The 19,896-nt window shown below is 38.8% G+C and overlaps 1 protein-coding gene, 1 long non-coding RNA gene and 1 pseudogene across 23 annotated transcripts in view; 2 read left to right on the top strand and 1 right to left on the bottom strand.

Annotated features, from left to right (window-relative positions):
* LOC103795828 (uncharacterized) overlaps positions 1-9,138 on the bottom strand; it is an 86,725-nt gene extending 77,587 nt beyond the window's left edge. For all 5 annotated transcript variants that reach the window (XR_013521346.1, XR_013521348.1, XR_013521347.1 and 2 more), the window contains exons 1-3: positions 9,075-9,138; positions 6,549-6,892; positions 5,358-5,480 (exon numbers count right to left, since the gene is read on the bottom strand). This is a non-coding gene — a long non-coding RNA (uncharacterized LOC103795828). The remainder of the gene's footprint in view (positions 1-5,357; positions 5,481-6,548; positions 6,893-9,074) is intronic.
* Positions 1-19,896, top strand: part of LOC108593521 (disintegrin and metalloproteinase domain-containing protein 20) — a 29,113-nt gene that overhangs the window by 6,912 nt on the left and 2,305 nt on the right. The window contains exons 2-5 of one of the 17 annotated variants that reach the window (XR_013521328.1): positions 2,255-4,391; positions 4,473-4,517; positions 10,537-10,604; positions 10,851-19,779. Coding sequence is in view for 1 of the 17 variants with exons in the window: in XM_078335267.1 (XP_078191393.1) it covers positions 10,563-12,887 (2,325 nt within the window). In the remaining 16 variants the exon portion in view is untranslated. Of the gene's footprint in view, positions 1-2,185; positions 4,392-4,472; position 19,896 lie in introns of those variants that run through there. The other 16 variants (XR_013521323.1, XR_013521327.1, XR_008474459.2 and 13 more) reach the window with 16 other exon arrangements.
* LOC100397671 (NADH dehydrogenase [ubiquinone] 1 beta subcomplex subunit 6 pseudogene) overlaps positions 18,384-19,896 on the top strand; it is an 18,634-nt pseudogene continuing 17,121 nt past the window's right edge. Inside the window, exons 1-2 of the transcript XR_013520619.1 lie at positions 18,384-18,418; positions 19,130-19,277. The product of XR_013520619.1 is annotated as an NADH dehydrogenase [ubiquinone] 1 beta subcomplex subunit 6 pseudogene (transcript). The remainder of the gene's footprint in view (positions 18,419-19,129; positions 19,278-19,896) is intronic.

The following is a 19,896-nucleotide window of genomic DNA, read 5'->3' as shown; positions in this document are numbered from 1 at the left end:
TCCCACCTCTGGCTCCCAAAGTGCTGGGATTACAGGCATGAGCCACTGCACTCAGACATAGGCCTTTTAAATTGGCTTTGACGGAACTTTGTTCCATATATGGAATCTGAGAGAAGACCATTTTAAAGCCAAGCCCAGTCTGTCAGAAAGTGTCATTCTTTACTTACTAGGAGAATGGTTTTCCAAGGGCTTTATTGGCTTCATAAATTTAATTCCTTAAAGGAAAGCATACCATTCCAGTCAAAGCCTTAGTAAAAATAACAAGTTTTTCGAATTATATCCTCTTACAAAAGACAACTGGTTCTTACTGCGCTTAAGCAAATAACTATATTGCCATAACTTAAGAAGACTCATAGATAGTTTCCAAATTCTGGAGAAAATCAGGTAGAGAAACAAGTATGCTCCAGATTTTGTCCATGAGAGTATATATCTCTCCAGCTGGAGGGGAGGTTATCTTGGGGCTAGAATGTCTCTGATTGGGGAGGGGTTTATCTTATGGTTGGAATGTTTCTGGTTGGAGATGTCATTTGTGGTTTATGGTCCTGCTGACCTGATGCCCTTTGGATTTAGGTAGTTTTTGATCAAGGTGAACCTTAAAATAGTGGTGCTTGTCCTATTGTCCTAAGACGGCAATACTCCTGCTCAGTCACTAGCTCTTTGTATTTATATAGTTTTCTTTTTAAATTCTGTAGTCATTAAAAGACATATACTGTGCAATTCTTTTTTTTTTTTTTTTTTTTTGAGATGGAGTTTTGCTTTGTTGCCCAGGGTAGAGTGCGGTGGTGTGATCTCGGCTCACTGCAACCTCTGTCTCCCAGTTTCAAGCAATTCTCCTGCCTCAGCCTCCAGAGTAGCTGGGATTACAGGTGCACACCACCATGTCTGGCTAATTTTTTCATTTTTAGTAGAGACAAGGTTTCACCATGTTGGTCATACTGGTCTTGAACTCCTGACCTCAGGTGATCCACCTGCCTCAGCCTCCCAAAGTGTTAGGATTACAGGTGTGAGCCACCATGCCTGGCTGCAGTTCTTATTTTTAGGATTTGCTGATACTTCCATTATGCCCATAGATGTTACGTATTTTGATATATGTCCTCTGCACATTTGAACTTCATAACCATGCTGCTATTGTTGGGTGTTTTTATATGTGTGCATTAGATTAATTTGATTAACATTTCTTAAGTTTTCTATTTCTTTATTGATTATTTTTTAAATTGTTATATCAGTTACTGAAGCATGTTATACCAACAAGTAGACTTTGAATTTTTCTATTTATCCTCTTATATCTCTTGCAGTTTCCTTTATATATTTTGAAGGTATTTGTTATATACAAATTCCTATTGAATTTCATTCTGTGAAATATATCTTCTTTATTTTTGTTGTTGCTTCATCATTTCTGTTATTAATATGGTTTTTTTGGCTTTCTTTTGCTAATGTAAATTAGTAAAATGTTGCAAATATCTTGGAGTAGAAGTTATTTCCTTCCAATTCAGATTTGGAATTTTTCCCTCTAGAGCATGTTGAGATCCAATTCTTGTTTGCATCTAGAGCTGATAAGGGGTGGTAGGAGTATGTCTTGAGGAGTCTAGGTATCCTGTTGCAGGATAAGTTCCCCAGCTGAGGTCATTATAAGGTCTCAAGCTTGACGTGGCTAGACTTCTCTGACAGGAGAGCTCTGGGCTCTTTCACTAGTAAAGGAGACTCAGGGATATTTTGGAGCTTTTTGATGTTCACAATCATCCAAATTAACCTAGAATTCTCTATTTCAAGTCTCAAGGTTTTTCCTCTTCCCAATCAGTTTCTTCCCTTTCCCTTGACTTATCTATGAATTCAACTTATATTGTGACTCTGCAATCATTCCAATTAAATTTTATTTTCAGTTAGCTTAGTCGTATGGCTGAAACAAAGGAGAGATTCTTTTAGGTTCACCATTATAAGCTCTCTGTTTGCACTTTGAATTTCAAGCCTTAGGCCTCATCATGTAAATTTTCCAACATAATTAAATATATATAGCTATTTCACCTCTCAGTCTTTGAGGTAGTCATAATAATCATCACAGCAGTCACTATATCCCCTTATATACTTGTGTCAATAGGGCAGTTCACTACAATCAACATTGAGTAGTAGCTAATTGTGATGTCACTACATGCCACTCTTCATTAGATTAGAGTTCAGCAGTGTATTTAAGACAAGTGTTGTACCCAGGTCAATCCCAAACTCCCATTTTATCTTTCTCTTTTGATATCACTCCTAGTACCAAGTCTTGTGTCTGTCAATATCCTGTCCAGAAAAGAAAAACCCACCAAGGAAAATTAATATAGGAAAATTTAAAAAAGTTATTAGAGGACTGAAAAATAAAAATTGAACGCGGAGAGACCCAGAGGTAAGATTTGCTAGAAGGAACTACAGTATTATTAACTATATGCATATTATTGTAGAGCAGATCTCTAGAACTTTTTCATCTTGCATGACTGAAATATATTCATTGACTAGGAACTCCTGATTTCCCTAATCCCTCAGTACCTGGCAACTAATATTCTATTTTTTTTCTAATAAGAGTTTTACTACTTTAGATACCTCATAAGTGAAATTATTCTGTATTTGTCCTGTGACTGGCTTATTTTACTTAGTATAATATTCTCAATGCTCATCCATGGTGTAGCATATGTCAGGATTTTCTTCTTTTTAATGACTGAATATTTCTTTGTTCGTATATACCACCTTTTTTGGCCATTCGTCTGTTGGGAAGCATTTAGATTTTTTCCACCTTTTGGCTATTGTAAATAATGCTGCCATGAACATGGGAGTGCAGAGATATCTTCAAGAGCCTGATTTCGATAGTTTGGATAAATACCTAGAAGTGGGATCGTTAGATCATATGGTAGTTCTGTTTATTTTTTTTTTAGGAACCTCTATATTGTTTTCCATAGCAGCTGTGCCATTTTACTTTCCCACCTCTGACATTGGAAGTCACATTTTTTTTTTTAAGCATGAGGATTTTATATGATACTTGAGAAGGCCTCTATAAAACATAAAAGTAATTTAGGATAAGATTAATACATTTGATTTTTTTTTTTTTTTTTGGAGGCAGGGTCTCATTTTCTTGCCCAGACTAGAGTGTAGTGGCCCAATTTTGGCTCACTGCAACCTCTGCCTTGCAGGCTCAAGTGATTCTTCTGCCTCAGCCTCCGGAGAAGCTGGGACTACAGGCACCTGCCACCACACCTGGCTAATTTTTATATTTTTAGTAGAGATAGGGTTTCACCATGTTGGCTAGGCTGGTCTCGAACTCCTGACCTCAGGTGATCCACCTGCCTTGGCCTCCCAAAGTGATGGAATTATAGGTGTGAGCCATTGTGCCCAGCCTGAATGTTATTTTTTCTAAGAGGTAGGTTTGTTTGTTTTAATTTTAAGTTCTGGGATACATGTGCAGAATGTGCAGGTTTGTTACATTGGTATAAATGTGCCATGGTGGTCTGCTGCACCTATCAACCCATCATCTAGGTTTTAAGCCCCACATGTATTAGGTATTTGTCCTAATGCTCTCCCTCCCCTTGCCCCCCACCCCCTAACAGGTCCCGGTGTGTGATATACCCCTCCCTGTGTCCATTTTTTCTAATTGTTCAACTCCCACTTATGAGTGGGAACATGCACTATTTGGTTTTTTGTTCCTATGTTAGTTTGCTGAGAACGGTGGCTTCCAGGTTCGTCTATGTTTCTGCAAAGGACATGAACTCATTCTTTTTTATGGCTGCATAGTATTCCATAGTATGGACACTTTAGCAATATTAAGTCTTTCAGTTACATGAAATCTTTATTGATGTCTTACTGCATGTTCAGTGTTTTAAAAATATAAATTACAAACACTCTACAACCATACCCAGATTTACTTACTTTATCAGAAAAAAACTTGAGAGATTTGCAGATCAAATTGAGAGACAATAAGTGTACATTGTTGAATAAAAAATTTTTAAGTTTCTGGAAAAAAAAAAACTAACTTGAACTACACTATAGACCATATGGACCTAGCAGACATACACAGAACATTCCACTCAAAACATCAGAATATATATTCTTCCCAAGGACACACAAAATATTCTCCAGGGCAGTTCACATATTAGGTCATCTGACCACAATGGAATGAGAGTAGCTATCAGTAGTATAATGAAATCTGGAAAATTCACAAATACACTCATTCATCACTTAACAGTGGGGACAAGTTCTGAGAAGTTTGTTGTTAGGTCATTTCATCATTGTGCAGACATCATAGAGTGTACTTCTACAAACCTAAAGTGGTATCACCTACTGTATTGGATAGCCTATTGCTCCTATGCTACAAACCTGTACAGTATGCTACTGTACTGAATACTGTAGGCAACTGGAATACAGTGGTAAGTATGTATATAAGCATATTTAAACATAGAAACAGTAAATATATGGCATAAAAGATTAAAAATGGTTCACTTGTTTAGGGCAGTCATCATGAACGGAGCCTGCAGAACTGGTAGTTTCTCTGGGTAAGTCAGTAAGTGGTGAGTAAATGTGAAGGCCTAGGACATAACTGTACACGGCTGTAAACTTTATAAATGTGCACTTAGGCTATGATAAATTTATTTTTAAAAATTTCTTTCTTTAATAATAAATTAACCTTAGCTTACTGTAACTTTTTTACTTTATACACTTTTAATTTTTTAAACTTCTGACTTTTGTAATAACACTTAGCTAAAACATAAAAACATTGTACAGCTGTACAAAAAATTTTATATCCTTATTCTACAAGCTTTTTTTCTTTTTAAAATTATGTATTTTTTCTTACTTTTTAAATTTTTTGTTAAAAACTAAGATAAAAACACAAACATTACTATTTTGGGTTCAGTTGCCTTTAAGTTTGGGTATGTGCTTAAGAAATGACTTTTCTTCTTGTCAAGTAGCATTCTTACTAAAATTTTCCTGAGTAAAAAATACAAGAGAAACAGAATAGGTGGAGTTTTGATTGATTTGATTCAAACTAAATCTGATTGGTTCAGGGTGGCATTATTTCTCCCCTCTATACAAACAAAAAATAAGTCCCCAGCTTACATAGACAAATGTTTTCTAAAAGATCAGCAACAAATCAATGACACTACGTCCTTTAAGCCATTCTTCCCAATTCCTCTTTCTGAGGCAGAGAGAGGGAGTAATAGAAACAAAGCTAAGATTTAAACTATTTTCAGTAGTAGAAGACATTTAAGGCCAAAAAGTGTACTATTAACAGAATTCTTATGTTCCTAGGTTATTGTCCTTCATAAGCCAATGCCAGTTAAGAATTAGTTACTTGTACTGAGTCCCTCTCAAAGAGAATTTTATAATTAACTCACTCTTGTTGGTGGCTGTGCTACAGGAAAGGTGTCAAAGCAACCTGTGGTATATGTATGATATATAGTAACGTAAAAAGTGCATCACATTCTTGATTTTCAGTTTCTCATAGCAGCAGCAGGAATCTAAGACAGAAAACAGTTGTATTTTCATTCTTAAAATGCAGCAATATCTAATGAAATGGATTCAAGATCATGAAAGGATCCTCCTCTCTGAAGGACAAATGAAAATAATAATAGACAAACAGGGGTAAGCTAAAGGCATTCATTCATATTTACATATTAAAATCACTTTTATTAACACCAAATGTTTACATCTGGCAAAAGAAATAAGTATTTTAAGAATAAAGCAGACATTACTAAAGCAGTATCCATTTTCACTCTAACACCTGAGGGAAAAAGGGTATGCAGAAAGCTATATAATTTGTCTCAAGTTAGTTTGTTGGTCTGAAGAGTACAATTTTGATATGTACTGAAAGTAAAACTAAATTGGAAAATAAATGCTTGTAACTTTTAATAAGGCTGTAGAAAAGGGATACTGGCTGGGTGCGGTGGCTCACACCTGTAATGCCAGCACTTTGGGAGGCCGAGGTGGGCAGATTACCTGAGGTCAGAAGTTCAAGACTAGTCTGGCCAACATGATGAAACCCTGTTCTCTACTTAAAATACAAACAAATTATCCAAGTTTGCGCCTATAATCCCAGCTACTCGGGAGGCTGAGGCAGGGGTATTGCTTGACCCAGGGAGGTGGAGATTGCAGTGAGCCGAGATCGCACCACTGCACTCCAGCCTGGATGACAGAGCGATATGCAATCTCAAAAAAGAAAAGAGAAGAAAAAAAAAGATGAAAGAAAAGGGATACTGCAGTATTATAAAATGTCTTTAGAACTCTGGACATAACAAAATTGTATGGATAAATAGGGAAGTCTGAATCAGCAATCCCATCACATATGAGGATAGCTGTTGTATAGTTTCTAGCCCATATCAAGTTAGTTTTTAAAATTGATTTTCTGTCTGGATGTTCTATCCATTATTGAAAATAGGGATTGAAATATCTTACTATTATTGTGTTGCTTTCTATTTCTCCCTTAAATATGTCAGTGTTTGCTTTGGGTTCTCCAACATTGGGTGCATATATTTCTAATTGTTATATTTTCCTGATAAGTTGAACCCTTTATCATTAAATAGTCTCACCATTTGTCTCTTGTAACAGTTTGTCTTGCTTTTAGATGCATATTAAATTATTTTTACCACACACAAGATATAGTCAAACGTGCTTTAGGAAGCTTCCGTCATTCTCTAAAACAGATGTTCCAGGTGACTGCCCGTTCTGTCGGACTCAAGGAAACTCTCTTTTCATGCAGCCATCTCTCAGCCTGTTTATAGTTTTCTCTTCTCGGTAGCATCATCTACTGTGTCCTTGTCAAAACCTTTCCAGGTTTAGGTTTGTATATTTTCTCAAGCCTCTCATTTCTTTGGTGATTTGTTTCATTGTTGCCAGTCAAATCTGGCATAGGTCAGATTATGTCCGCTAAGCTCTGCAGTGAGGAAACCTTTTTGTTTAATACATCCTAAAAGAGGATTCTCCAATTCTGCCTGGACATATGGAACAGTTTAGCCCCCCCCCATACATTAGGGGAAACCTATGTATCCAGTTATTAATATAATCATGAAAAGAAGTCAATCATCTAGTCATTAATATAATCATGAAAGAATATGAAAAGGACTTTCTTAGAAAATGCACTTAATCAATTCTTATTTATTCACTTTCTGATCCATTTCCTCACAACCATATCTCTAAACAAGAAGATAGTAGATGGCAAAGAGATAAAATTATCTCCCAGTTGTTCCAAACTCACCTCTCAGAGTGTCATCAATTCAGTTACTTTTAATATTGTATTGAATTTCACATTCACCTTTGTTTTATGCAGGTTTTAATGTAATTGAAATCATATTAAGGACACTAAGCTTTCTTGAGCCAAAAATATGAACACTTTACATCATTAACAAGATTTCTGCTATATTTTTCTACAAAATTATAGTTTGGTGATATGGTAGAACCATACATAAAAGAGCACACTATACATAAATATTTGTATATGATGCTTATACAGAAGTTTACAGAATACTCATGATGCAAAGCAGAAGTTAAATTTCATCTGAACATTGAATGATACTGTAATGTGGTTCAAGAATGAGGAAAGTTTAGATGGTTTAGATAAGGGTAGAGCATGAATAAAGTTCCTAAAGCAGAAGTGAGCATATGTTGTATGTGGAGCTCATTGGATGGGGTTGAAGAGGCTGGCCTGACATTTGCATGAGGGAGAGGGACAGAAAAAGAAAACTGGATAGAGGTGGTAGAGGCAGAGTCAATTGACTTTAAGAGTCACTTGGTGTGGTCTGTAACTGAGAGGACCTTGTTGCTAAGCAGTTAAATCAAGAACTTAATCCTCTGTGAGATCTACAGAGATTTGTTTCCTTTTACCATGTGAGGTGTCAATTCTTGTATTTGTTTCTTGAGAGGGGCAATGCAGACCATTGATGACCGTGGCCCCTTGAAGGGACTATGGACATAATTGTTCATTTTGCTGATAAGCAATTCTTGTCCATTAAGGAGAAAAAGCTCTAGTGGCAAGATGGTAGCCTTGGGAATATGTGAGAATAAAGGAAGATAAATATTTTTAAGGTTAGTAAAGATTTAAGCATGTTCATGAACTGGAGGTAAAGAGAAAGTAATGAAGGAAAAGTTGAGGATAAATCTGATAGTAGAGTCAATCTTCAAGTAGTAGGTAGGACTATAGAATTCATAGCACAGATAGAAGGGCTGTGAGCTGGAACTGGAGGAAGATACATATTTCACTGAAATCGAATCCAAGAATCCAGGGAGAGTTAAGAATGACTGTAGCTACAGATAGGATTTTATTTTCAGCAAAGAAAGAGGGACAGAGTTTTGCCCTAAAATCTTTCATTTTCATTATTTGGCTACTGCTCTTCCAATGGATTTTGACCCACAATAAGAAATGTAGTTTAGTTTATGTTAAGACTCGGTGAGCATGAGAGTGTGCAGATATAAACAGACATGGAAAATTGAATATAAACTTTGGTTACAGTGTGTGAAGGTCTTACTAAGGATCTATGTAAAACCCTCTGATATTTTTACACAGTTGTATTTCATTTGGTTGTGACCCACTAAATTGGTTTACAGTTTGTGACCTGAGTTTGAGAAACATGAAATTAGGCTGTGACTGTGAGTGAGTAGAAAGATCATAAGATAGGGTGTTGATGAGTTTTAAATTGTTACTGGAAATAGAAGAAAGAGTTAATTACTGATTCAGAGGAAGATTCTCACAGTGGTTAAAATCCTAGTAATATTAGAGGAAAGGCCTTCAGAATATACCAGTTCACAAAATTAGTGGGAAGGTAGTGTTTCCTCAAGACTTGTCTCTGGAGTAATGCATTGATGCATGGACTGGCCTATCACAGATTCTTTGGAATAAACTTTTGTATTATAACATCATCGTATTTCTGACAATACTTAATATAGGTTTTATCTTCTCTATAAGGCTTTTTCTTTCATGATTCTCTCTCAATTCACCCATTTCCATCTTAATATTCCAAACTCTGTGATATATACCAAGGATTTTATGAAGAGAGCTATGGAGAAGAAATCTAAATTGGGATTTCACCTCTATCAGAGATACTTTTCCTAAGAGGTCTCACCTAGTAATCCTGATTTCCTCATGTGGCATCTGGTGGTCATCCGTTAGTTCTGGAAACCTATACTGAGGGATACAGGTTTTCTTGACATCATAATGCTAAGGATGTTGCACATGCTCATTTGTGCTCTTAGAATATTGAGGCCACCAGTATGTGTTAACAGTGTGTCTCTCAAGTTGTTTTAACATTTTGATTTCTAATATTGAGCAAATCATCAACAACATTTTTAAGTGAAAGTCAGGAACTGAGCAAAATTAGCTTTTACTTGAGCCAACATTTGTTTTCAACAATGATAAGGTTTTAAAGTCTACTGAAATTGTGGTCTCCTGAACATTATAATGAACAGACCCTAGGCTTAAGCTCCTCTGTGTAGCTTTCTTTGGAACATTGAGATTGAAATTGGTAGATCCAGGTAACTCACCAGCCATGAGAAAAATAGAATCAAATCTGTGTTGACATGATCAGAAGGAGCCTCTTAATGATAGAGATTATGATGCTAGTGGGCTGTGTGCACTGCCCCAAAACAGCCGCCCCACTCCCTGTTACCCCATCATATGTCTTCCTTTCTGGAATTCCCAGGGCTTTCCTGCAGATAAGAATAGATTATAAAATTAAAAAGTCTTGATTGGAGGAGGTCTCCCAATACTAATAAGCCCTTGTAGTGGGACTTTTTTGACTACCAATTTAGAGCAGAATGAAGTATACATAAAATATCTGGGATAGGAGGGGGGGTTGGAGCAAACTATATTAAAGGAACAAAAAATGATGGGTTTGGATGTGTGGTACACATGCTTATTGAATGTGCAGGTTGTTAGTAGGTTTTTGGTTGGAAGAAAGACTTGTCTCAGAAACCAGTGTCTTTAAAATGAACAATTTTGCCTGGTATGACAGCTCATGCCTGTAATCCCAGTACTTTGGGAGACCGAGACAAGATCACTTGAGTTTGAGACCAGTCTGGGTAACATAGTGAGACTCCATCACTACCAAAAAAAAAGAAAAAGAAAAATTAGCTGGGCATTACAGTTCAGGCCTGCAGTTCTAGCTACTTGGAGGCTAAAGTGGGAGGATTCCTTGAGTCCAGGAATTTAAGGCTGCAGTGTGCTATGGTTGTGTCACTGGTTGTGTATGGTTGCATTACAGCCTGGGCAACAGAGCAGTACTCCATCTGTAAAATAAAATAAAATAAAATAAGTACATATATTAAAATAACATGGAAAGCGTCTTGCCATTTTACATGTTCAAAGAACAGTATACAGTGAATCTTTATGTATCTATCACGGAAGTTTAACTATAACTCACCTATGTTCATTCTACCCCATCTGGAAATCTTATTGCCCATTATGTATTAAGAGAATCCTACGCATTTTATTGCTTCAAATATGGTCCAAATACAAGAATCACTTTGCCTTTTTTCTCTCTCTCCTTCACTCTTTCCATCCCACCCGCCCCATCCTGGCTCTTTCAGTTTTTATTTTCAGCACTGCAGCTCTGATGGTCCAGCTCCACCAGGACACAGATTCCAGATCCTTAAAGGTACCTAGCACCTTGAACAGCTCAGAGGGAGGAGCCAGACCAACAGTGCCTCATACCTTGTCATTGTCTGCTCTAGGCAGATGGCTCTATAATCACAGCTTCATGATGGCAGTGGGTGAGCCCCTGGTGCACATCAGGGTCACTCTTCTGCTGCTCTGGTTTGGGGTGTTTTTGTCCATTTCTGGCCACTCTCAGGCCAGGCCCTCCCAGGGTTTCACTTCCTCAGAAGTGGTAATCCCTTTGAAGGTGATCAGCAGAAACAGAGGTGCAAAGGCTCCTGGATGGCTCTCCTATAGCCTGCGGTTGGGGGGACAGAGATACACTGTCCACATGAGGGTAAAGAAGCTGTTGTTTGCCACACACCTCCCTGTGTTCACCTACACGGAGCAGCATGCCCTCCTCCAGGATCAGCCCTTCATCCAGGATGACTGCTACTACCATGGTTATGTGGAGGAGGTCCCTGAGTCCTTGGTTGCACTTAGTACCTGTTCTGGGGGCTTTCTTGGAATGCTACAGATAAATGACCTTGTTTATGAAATCAAGCCAATTAGTGTTTCTGCCACTTTTGAACACCTAGTACGTAAGATAGACAGTGATGATACACAGTTTCCACCTATGAGATGTGGGTTAACAGAAGAGAAAATAGCACACCAGTTGGAGTTGCAATTGTCATATAATTTCACTCTGAAGCAAAGTTCTTTTGTTGGCTGGTGGACCCATTGGCGGTTTGTTGAGCTGGTAGTGGTCGTGGATAATGGTCGATACCTTTTCTCTCAAAGTAATGCCTCAATAGTGCAGCATGAAGTATTTAACATTATCAATATAGTGGATTCCTTCTATGATCCTTTGGAGGTTGATGTAATTTTGACTGGAATTGATATATGGACTTCATCAAATCCACTTTCTACTGATGGAGACCTAGATAATATTTTAGAAGAATTTGCTATTTGGAAGAATTACAACCTTAATAATCGACTAAAACACGATGTTGCACATCTTTTCATAAAAGAGATGCAAGGCTTAAAGCTTGGTGTTGCCTATGTTAAAGGAATATGCCAGAATCCTTTTAATTGTGGAGTTGATGTTTTTGAAGACAACAGGTTGGTCATTTTTGCAATTACTTTGAGCCATGAGCTTGGTCATAATTTGGGTATGCAACACGACACTGAATGGTGTGTGTGTGAGCTACAGTGGTGCATAATGCATCCCTACAGAAAGTTGACAACTAAATTTAGCAACTGCAGTTATGCCCATTATTGGGATAGTACTATCAGTAATGGATTATGTATTTACCCTCCTCCATATCCAGGGAATATCATTAGACTGAAGTACTGTGGGAATCTAGTGGTTGAAGAAGGAGAGGAATGTGACTGTGGAACCACACAGCAGTGTGCAGAAGATCCCTGTTGTCTGTTAAACTGTACTCTAAGTCCTGGAGCTGCTTGTGCTTTTGGGTTGTGTTGCAAAGACTGCAAATTTCTGCCACCAGGGACTTTATGTAGACAACAAGTTGGTGAATGTGACCTTCCAGAGTGGTGCAATGGGACATCCCATCAATGCCCAGATGATGTGTATGTGCAGGACGGTATCTCCTGTAATGTCAATGCCTTCTGCTATGAAAAGACATGTAATAACCATGATATACAGTGTAAAGAGATTTTTGGCCAAGATGCAAGGAGTGCATCTCAGAGTTGCTATGAAGAAATCAACACCCAAGGAAACCGTTTTGGTCACTGTGGTATTGTAGGCACAACATACATAAAATGTTGGCCCCCTGATATCATGTGTGGGAGGGTTCAGTGTGAAAATGTAGGAATCATTCCCAATCTGATGGAGCATTCTACAGTGCAGCAGTTTCACCTCAATGACACCACTTGCTGGGGCACTGATTATCATTTAGGAATGTCTATACCTGATATTGGTCAGGTGAAAGATGGCACGGTATGTGGTCCAGAAAAGATCTGCATCCGTAAGAAGTGTACCAGTATGGTTCGTCTGTCACAAGCCTGTCAGCCTCAGACCTGCAACATGAGGGGAGTCTGCAACAATAAACAACACTGTCACTGCAACCATGAATGGGCACCTCCCTACTGCAAGGACAAAGGCTATGGAGGTAGTGCTGATAGTGGCCCACCTCCTAAGAACAACGTAGAAGGATTAAATGTGATGGGAAAGTTGGGTTACCTGTTATTATTGTGCCTTCTTCCTTTGATTCCTTTTTTATTATATTGCTTACTTGTGCGTTTTAAGAAACGTACAAAAAGTAAAAAAGACAAAGGATAAGAGAAATGGGGAAAAGGAGACTAAGCCTCATACTTCATTGTTTAATCTCCAATTTTTCTTTTAATAATAGAAAAATATGAAGGCATGTCTTACTGTTTAAACAAAACTTCATGGACATTTCATGTCAGGATCACAAGCATTAGATATCACAGCAAGGGATTCCTAACATACTCTTACTTCTCTATGGTGTCTTAAGCAATATTAAAGGTTCATTTTCCCAGAAGTCATCTCTTTATGTTTCCTGATAAAAGGCACAGAAAAGTTAGTTTTATACTGGTGTCCCTCAGTTCTAACCCTCCTCTCTCTCTCTCTCTCTTTTTTTTTTTTTTTGCAATACTGTATAATGTTCAGGATGTGCCTATACACACCTCATTTCTGTTTGGCATACTTAGCTATGCTAAAAGGGGGCAGTAGAAGTAGCTTGGAGTGATGATGAGGGGAGAAGGGAGCTTTCTTTCCTGTGTGCTTACCATAAGTGTCACCATTATTTTGGCTGGGGCCATTCACTCTGGTAATCATATTTGATTTCAGATTCCAGTTCTGTTGTCACTTTTAGAACCCCTCTCATTTTTCCTTAGAAATACCAGCAAGCAGCCCTGGAGTGAGCAGGGCTGTGGTCCTCTGAGTTCTTAAGGCAGCAGCAGCTGTTCACTGTGGTGTCTTTAGAGGCCTGGGTCCTTACTCTGCAGGAAATGTTCTTTAGTCATCTCCGCTCTAGTAAACCTAACTTCTTTTTTCTGTTCTCCTGGCCCTAGGAATGTTAGGTGCCTTCTGTAGCTACTTTGTTGTTGTAGGTTGAGTTCTCTGGAATCAAACACTGGATTGGAGTTTCAAGTACAAGATTTTGTTAGGGACCAACATCTGTGAAAAAAGTCAAGGAAGTTGCTTGTACAGATGAGATGTATAAGTACAGGCATAACTTGGAATAATATAGGTTCAGTTCCAGACCACTGCAATAACAGGAATATCACAATAAGGTGAGTCACACAAAATTTTGGTTCCCAGTACATATAAAAGTTATATTTATACTATACTGTAATCTATTAAGTATGCAATAGCATTATGTCCAAAAATGCAATGCCTTAATTAAAAACATTTTATTGTTAAGAAATACTAACAATCATTTGAGCCTTTAGTTAGTCATAATGTTTTTGCTGGTGGAGGGTCTTGCCTCATTGTTGATAGATGCTGACTCATTAGGGTGGTGGTTGCTGAAGGTTGGGGTGGCTGTGGCATTCTTAAAATAGGACAAGAATTAAGTTTGCTACATTGATTGACTCTTCCTTTCACAAATATTTAAGTAGTATGTGATGCTGTTTGATAAGGCTTTACCCACAGTAGAACTTCTTTCAAAATTTGAGCCAATCCTCTCAAACTTTGCCACTGCTTTATCAACTAAGTTTATGTAATATATTAAATACTTTGTTGTCATTTCAACATTGTTGACAGCATCTTCACCGAGAATCAATTCCATTTCAGGAAACCATTTTATTTGCTCATCTATAAGAAGCAACTCCTCATCCATTCAAGATTTATCATGATGTTACAGCAATTCAGTCACATCCTCAGGCTCCACTTTTAATTCTAGTTCTCTTGCTATTCCTGCAACATCTACAGTTCTTTCCACCACTGAAGTCATCTGTGAAGGTTGGACTCAACGTCTTCCAAACTCCTTTTAATGTTAATATTTTAACCTCCTCACATAAATCAGGAATGTTCTTAATGACACCTAGAATGGTGAATCCTTTCCAGAAAGGTTTCAGTTGATTTGCCCAGGTCCATCAGTGGAATTACTATCTATGGCAGCTATAGCCTTATGAAATATATTTCTTAAATAGAAAGATTTAAAAGTCAAAATTACCCCATCCATGGGCTGCAGAATGGATGCTGCATTAACAGGCATGAAAACAACATTTATCTCCTTGTACATCTCCATCAGAGATCTTGTGTGATCAGGTGTATTGTCAGGGAACAGTAATATTTGAAAAGATATCCTTTTTTATTTTTTTTCTGAGCAGTAGTTCTCAACAGTAGGCTTAAAATATTCAGTAAACCATGCTGTGAACAGATATGCTGTCACCAAAGCTTTGCTCTTTCATTGACAGAGCACAAGCAGAGTAGACTTAGCATTATCCTTAAGGCCCTTCAGATTTTTGGAATGGCAAAGGAGCATTGGTTTCAACTTAAATTCACCACCTGCATTCGTCCCTAACAAAACTGTCAGCCTGTCCTTTGAAGCTTTGAAGCCAGACATTGACTTCTCCTCTCTAGCTGTGAAAGTCCTAGTCTTCTTCCAATAGAAGGCTGTTTCATCTACACTGAAAATCTGTTGCTTGGTGCAGCCACCTCCATCAGTGATCTTAGCTAGATCTTCTGTATAACTTGCAGCTTCTACATCAGTACTTGCTGCTTCATCTTGCGACTTTATGTTATGGAGATGGCTTTTTTCTTAACCCTCATGAACCAACCTGTGCTAGCTTCAAATTTTTCCTTGGCAGATTTCTTACCTCTCTCCACTGGCATAGAATTGATGAAGATTAGGGTCTTGCTCTGGATTAGGCTTTGAGTTAAGGGAATGTTGTGGCTGGCTTAATCTTCTATTTAGACCACTCGAACATTCTGTGTATCAGCAGTAAGCTGTTTTGCTTTCTTATCATTTGTGTGTTCCCTGGAGTAGCACTTTTAATTTTCTTCAACAATGTGTCCTTTGCATTCACAACTTTGGCTGTTTGGTGCAAGAGGCCTAGCTTGGCTTTTGACATGCCTTTCTCATTAAGCTTAATCATTTTTAGTTTTTGATTTAAAGTGAGAAATGCAAGACTCTTCCTTTCACTTGAACACTTAAGCTATGGTAGGGTTATAAATTAATCGACCAAATTTCCATCTTATATATTAGGGAATAGGGAGGCCCAAGGAGAGGGAGAGAGATGAAGGAATGGTCAGTTGGTGGAGCAGTCAGAACATACACAATTTTTTTGCTTAAATTTGTCTTCTCATGTGGTTGGGATTTGTGGCACCCAAAAACAATTATTATGGTAACATCAAGGATGACTGATCACAGATCACCATAACAAATATAATAATAATAAAGCTTGAAATATTGTGAGAATTACCAAAATGTGACAGACACAAAGCAAGCACATGCTGTTGAAAAAATGGTGCCAACAGATTTGCTCATCAAAAGATTGCCACAAACCTTCAATTTGTAAAACAAAACCAAAAAGAGTATCTGTGAAGCACAATACATTGAAGTGTGATAAAAATAAGGTATACTTGTATATCACAGCCTCAGCCAATCTGGCGGTGAACTCTGAACTGAATATTGCTTGACTGATTTGTCTGAGTTGGGCCAAAATGGTCTGGTCTTCATCCCTTCAGTTTGTTCATTCAGTGGGTGTGGGAGAAGGGCATGAGCTTGGTAGGGTGCCACTTTGTAACTGAGGCTGACCCCAAAGAGCTAACACCTGGATGCTGTCTTCTGATTATAATTCCTGCAGATGGTCAGCAAGTCTTCTTGAAGAAGGATCCAAGAAACATATTTATATATTCTACAGTCCAATATTTGCACTGCTCCGACCCACTTTTTGATCTATGTTGTGTGAACAATGCCTCCAGGATTCTGGTGGACATCCCTTTCTGTGGGAAACCTTAGAAAAGGGAAGTTAATGGGATAAACCATAGTCCTTCTGTGACATTTGGGATTGAGACTGAAATGGATACTTATTGTCTCACTCCTCCACTGTCCATTCTAGTTTCCTTAACTGTGTGTTATGACCCAGGTCTTTATCTCCAAAAGATGTGAGCACTTGGTCATCATGCCCTTCTTAAGTTGTGATTGCTGAACCTGTCCATTTATACTCACCATCAGGCTGGGGAGTACCAATAGGCACCTAAGGAGATCACCTGGGTTCTACACATATACCTCTATGTTTCCATCTTAGAAGCCCTGCCTCCTTAGGGTCAATCACCTCTGTCAAGAATGTGATTGTCTTCTTTTTGGTGCAAGGAAACAGTGAGTTCTAGTGGCAGCTTCAGCTTATAATTTATTGGGACTCTAACTTTGCCCTGGTGAAAATATGACCCATTTGGGCACCACCAGGACCTTTAAGCTGCAGAGTCCAGAATTGCAGGAGGCAACAAGCACAAATCACCCCAGTGAGTCACTCTGAGTGGCAGTAAGTGGGATCACTCCTGTTTCCAGCCCTTGGTTCCCGGACCAACGTAAAGATCTGTAGTTCAGTGCATACAATTCATCCTGCGGAATGGTATCCTATTCCTGTAGTATATTGCCTCGGAACAAGTGCTTCAGCTTTAGCTCAGTTGTGCCATCAGTAGGCATTTCCAATGCTTTATTAGGCTGGCAGCTCCTAGATTAAGTTATCTGTTATATAGCCAGTGTATACCATGTTCTTTGGCCCCCTTCCACAACTTCTTTAAAGTGGTACCTTGGTCTGATATGATATTATATGGAAACAACAGACCAGTGGATCAGATACTCCAAATATCCAAAGATATCGGTGCTCACTGCCTTACCTCAGTGTGATAAGGCAAATTCACATCATGAATATGTGTCTATTACTGTCAGAATGAACCACTGACCCTTCCGGGATGGTGATGACCAATTATAGTCAATTTCCCTCCAAGTGTTCTTCTAGGAATAATGCCAGATTGGGTGATCAGCTTGGTCTTTATTGTTAGTTCGCTGATGGCATGCCTCTGCTGCTCCAGAGGCATACACTGTGATTCTTTCTCTGGGGCTTACCACAAACTCCACTCAACATCTTTTTCTATCACAGATGCTTTCAACATCATAGGGTCTACTAGAGAGTATGACTCCAGTGGAAGGTTGTTTGTATCACAACCTGGTCCTGGTGCAGAGTTCCTTCCTTCTCTGGTTTCCACTCAAAGATGACAGTATTATATGGTACCAAATATAAGGACCCAAGCAGTGGTCCTAGGTATCAAATTTGCTGCCTCCAGGAACCAAAGCAATTCCTAGGCATTGTGTTTCCTTCTTCATGGTAGGAGGTGCAGAAAGGAATAATTTGGCCTTTCTTTGGAAGGGATAACCCCGCATATCCTTAGCTCTTAGAAAACTAAAAATTTTACTGACACAGCATGTTCTTGATCCCAATTTATTATTATTCACAGAGTTTATCTTCCATCCTCTGAGCTCATGTATTTTACCAAGGCCTTCAATGTCATTACTACCTCTTGTATACCTGGCTTGATCAACATGATGCCATCAATGTACTCGATCAGTGTGATGTACTGTGGGATAGCTAGATAGTCTTCTCACTATGTTATGACAGAGGGTGGAAGTATTATCATAGCCCTGGGTCCATAAGACCAATAACTCACTGTAAGTCAGAGCATTGCTAATACTTTATTACTTGGTCCTCATATATGTTTTCATTATAACAGGAAGGTCATCCCAATGTTTTGAATACCTTGATATTAATGTCAACTCAGTCTCTGTGTTCAATAGTCCTCGAAATGGATAGATATTCCCCCTTCCTTTGCACAGCTATGTAAGTGGCCTTAGTTCCCTTTGGTGAAGGGCTGGGGGAGTCATTACTGTTTATATATTTGCCATGGTGTTATAGCATCCTGGTCCCAGGGCTCTGTCCATGTCATCAGGGAGTGAGTTCCAGGTTTGAAAGAAGTTCAAGTCCACAAACTGGGAAAGTGATGAACTTTTGGGGAGGCAACTCCTTTTTGCTTCCCAGTCATCTATGCTGGGCTTCTTCTATTGGCATAAAGTAGTATCCTTATTGGCTGCCTATCTATTTTGCCCTTAAGGATTTTGGAATCCTTCTACTACTATCACCTTAGGTCTTGCTGCCATTCTGACCTTGCCAGTCTTTTTGTTTGTTTGTTTGTTTTTTGAGACAGAGTTTCGCTCTTGTCCCAGGCTGGAATGCAATGGCGCAATCTCGGCTCACCGCAACCTCTGCCTCCTGGGTTCAGGCAATTCTCCTGCCTCAGCCTCCTGAATAGCTGGGATTACACACACGTGCCACCATGCCCAGATAATTTTTTGTATTTTTAGTAGAGACGGGGTTTCACCATGTTGACCAGGATGGTCTCGATCTCTTGACCTCGTGATACACCTGCCTTGGTCTCCCAAAGTGCTGGGATTACAGGCATGAGCCACGGCATCCGGCTGACCTTGCCAGTCTTTATGACTATTGCAACTTCTTACTCTCTGGGATGGTTATATATTACCTCCTGACCTCTAGGTGTCAGAGTCATATTATCACCACTGCTAGTAGTGAGCAAAGTTCTGTAACACCCCCTCCTACTCTGAGCCCTGGCTTGCAAAGACTCAATACTGGACCTTCTAGTAATACCAGTGCTCCTCTTATTAGCACATTTTTTATGTCTTTGGTAAATGGTGCATTTTATGGACATTCCTATGGAACATTATCATCTGAAGGCCATGTAGAATTCCGTTTCAGCATGCCCATTTCCATGAAGCTTTTAATCCCATAATCATTCATTATGGCAATTCTGGCATTTCAGCTTCACTGTATGGGCATTACTTTTTCCATGCTTCTAGAAGCCATCCCAGGAACAAATTTGCATCATGCCCTAGGGTCCTTGCCAAGGTGTAAAATCCTATATCTTGGGAGAGTAAATTTTTTCCCTTTCCAATTTTATGTTTGCCATTTGATTATGCATATCAGAATGAAATACCTTTTCTCTGAGTATGCTGAGCACTTTTCCAGTTGATTATGCTGTGACTGAATCCTAGCTTTATGCCTAGTGGCCAAAAGAGGACGGCGGGGGGAAGGCTCTGCAAGACACCCATTGCCTCATAGTGGAGTGGCCTCTGCATTCTCTTTCACGATTCTGGGATGAATCACTCCTGCAGAAGAGTATATGGAGCGTGAGTTGAAAGGATCCAGTCAGATGTTCCCATCCTGTGTGTCAGAGTCTCAAGTTTTTTCCACCAAGGTCCTAATTACAGTGCTCTCTTGATTGGGCATTTAACTCTTTTTTTTTT

Source organism: Callithrix jacchus, chromosome 8, assembly GCF_049354715.1.
Source record: "Callithrix jacchus isolate 240 chromosome 8, calJac240_pri, whole genome shotgun sequence".
Taxonomy (NCBI): Eukaryota; Metazoa; Chordata; class Mammalia; order Primates; family Cebidae; genus Callithrix; species Callithrix jacchus.
The sequence above is the reverse complement of the archived record's forward strand: the minus strand, read 5'-3'. Positions and strand labels throughout refer to the sequence as shown.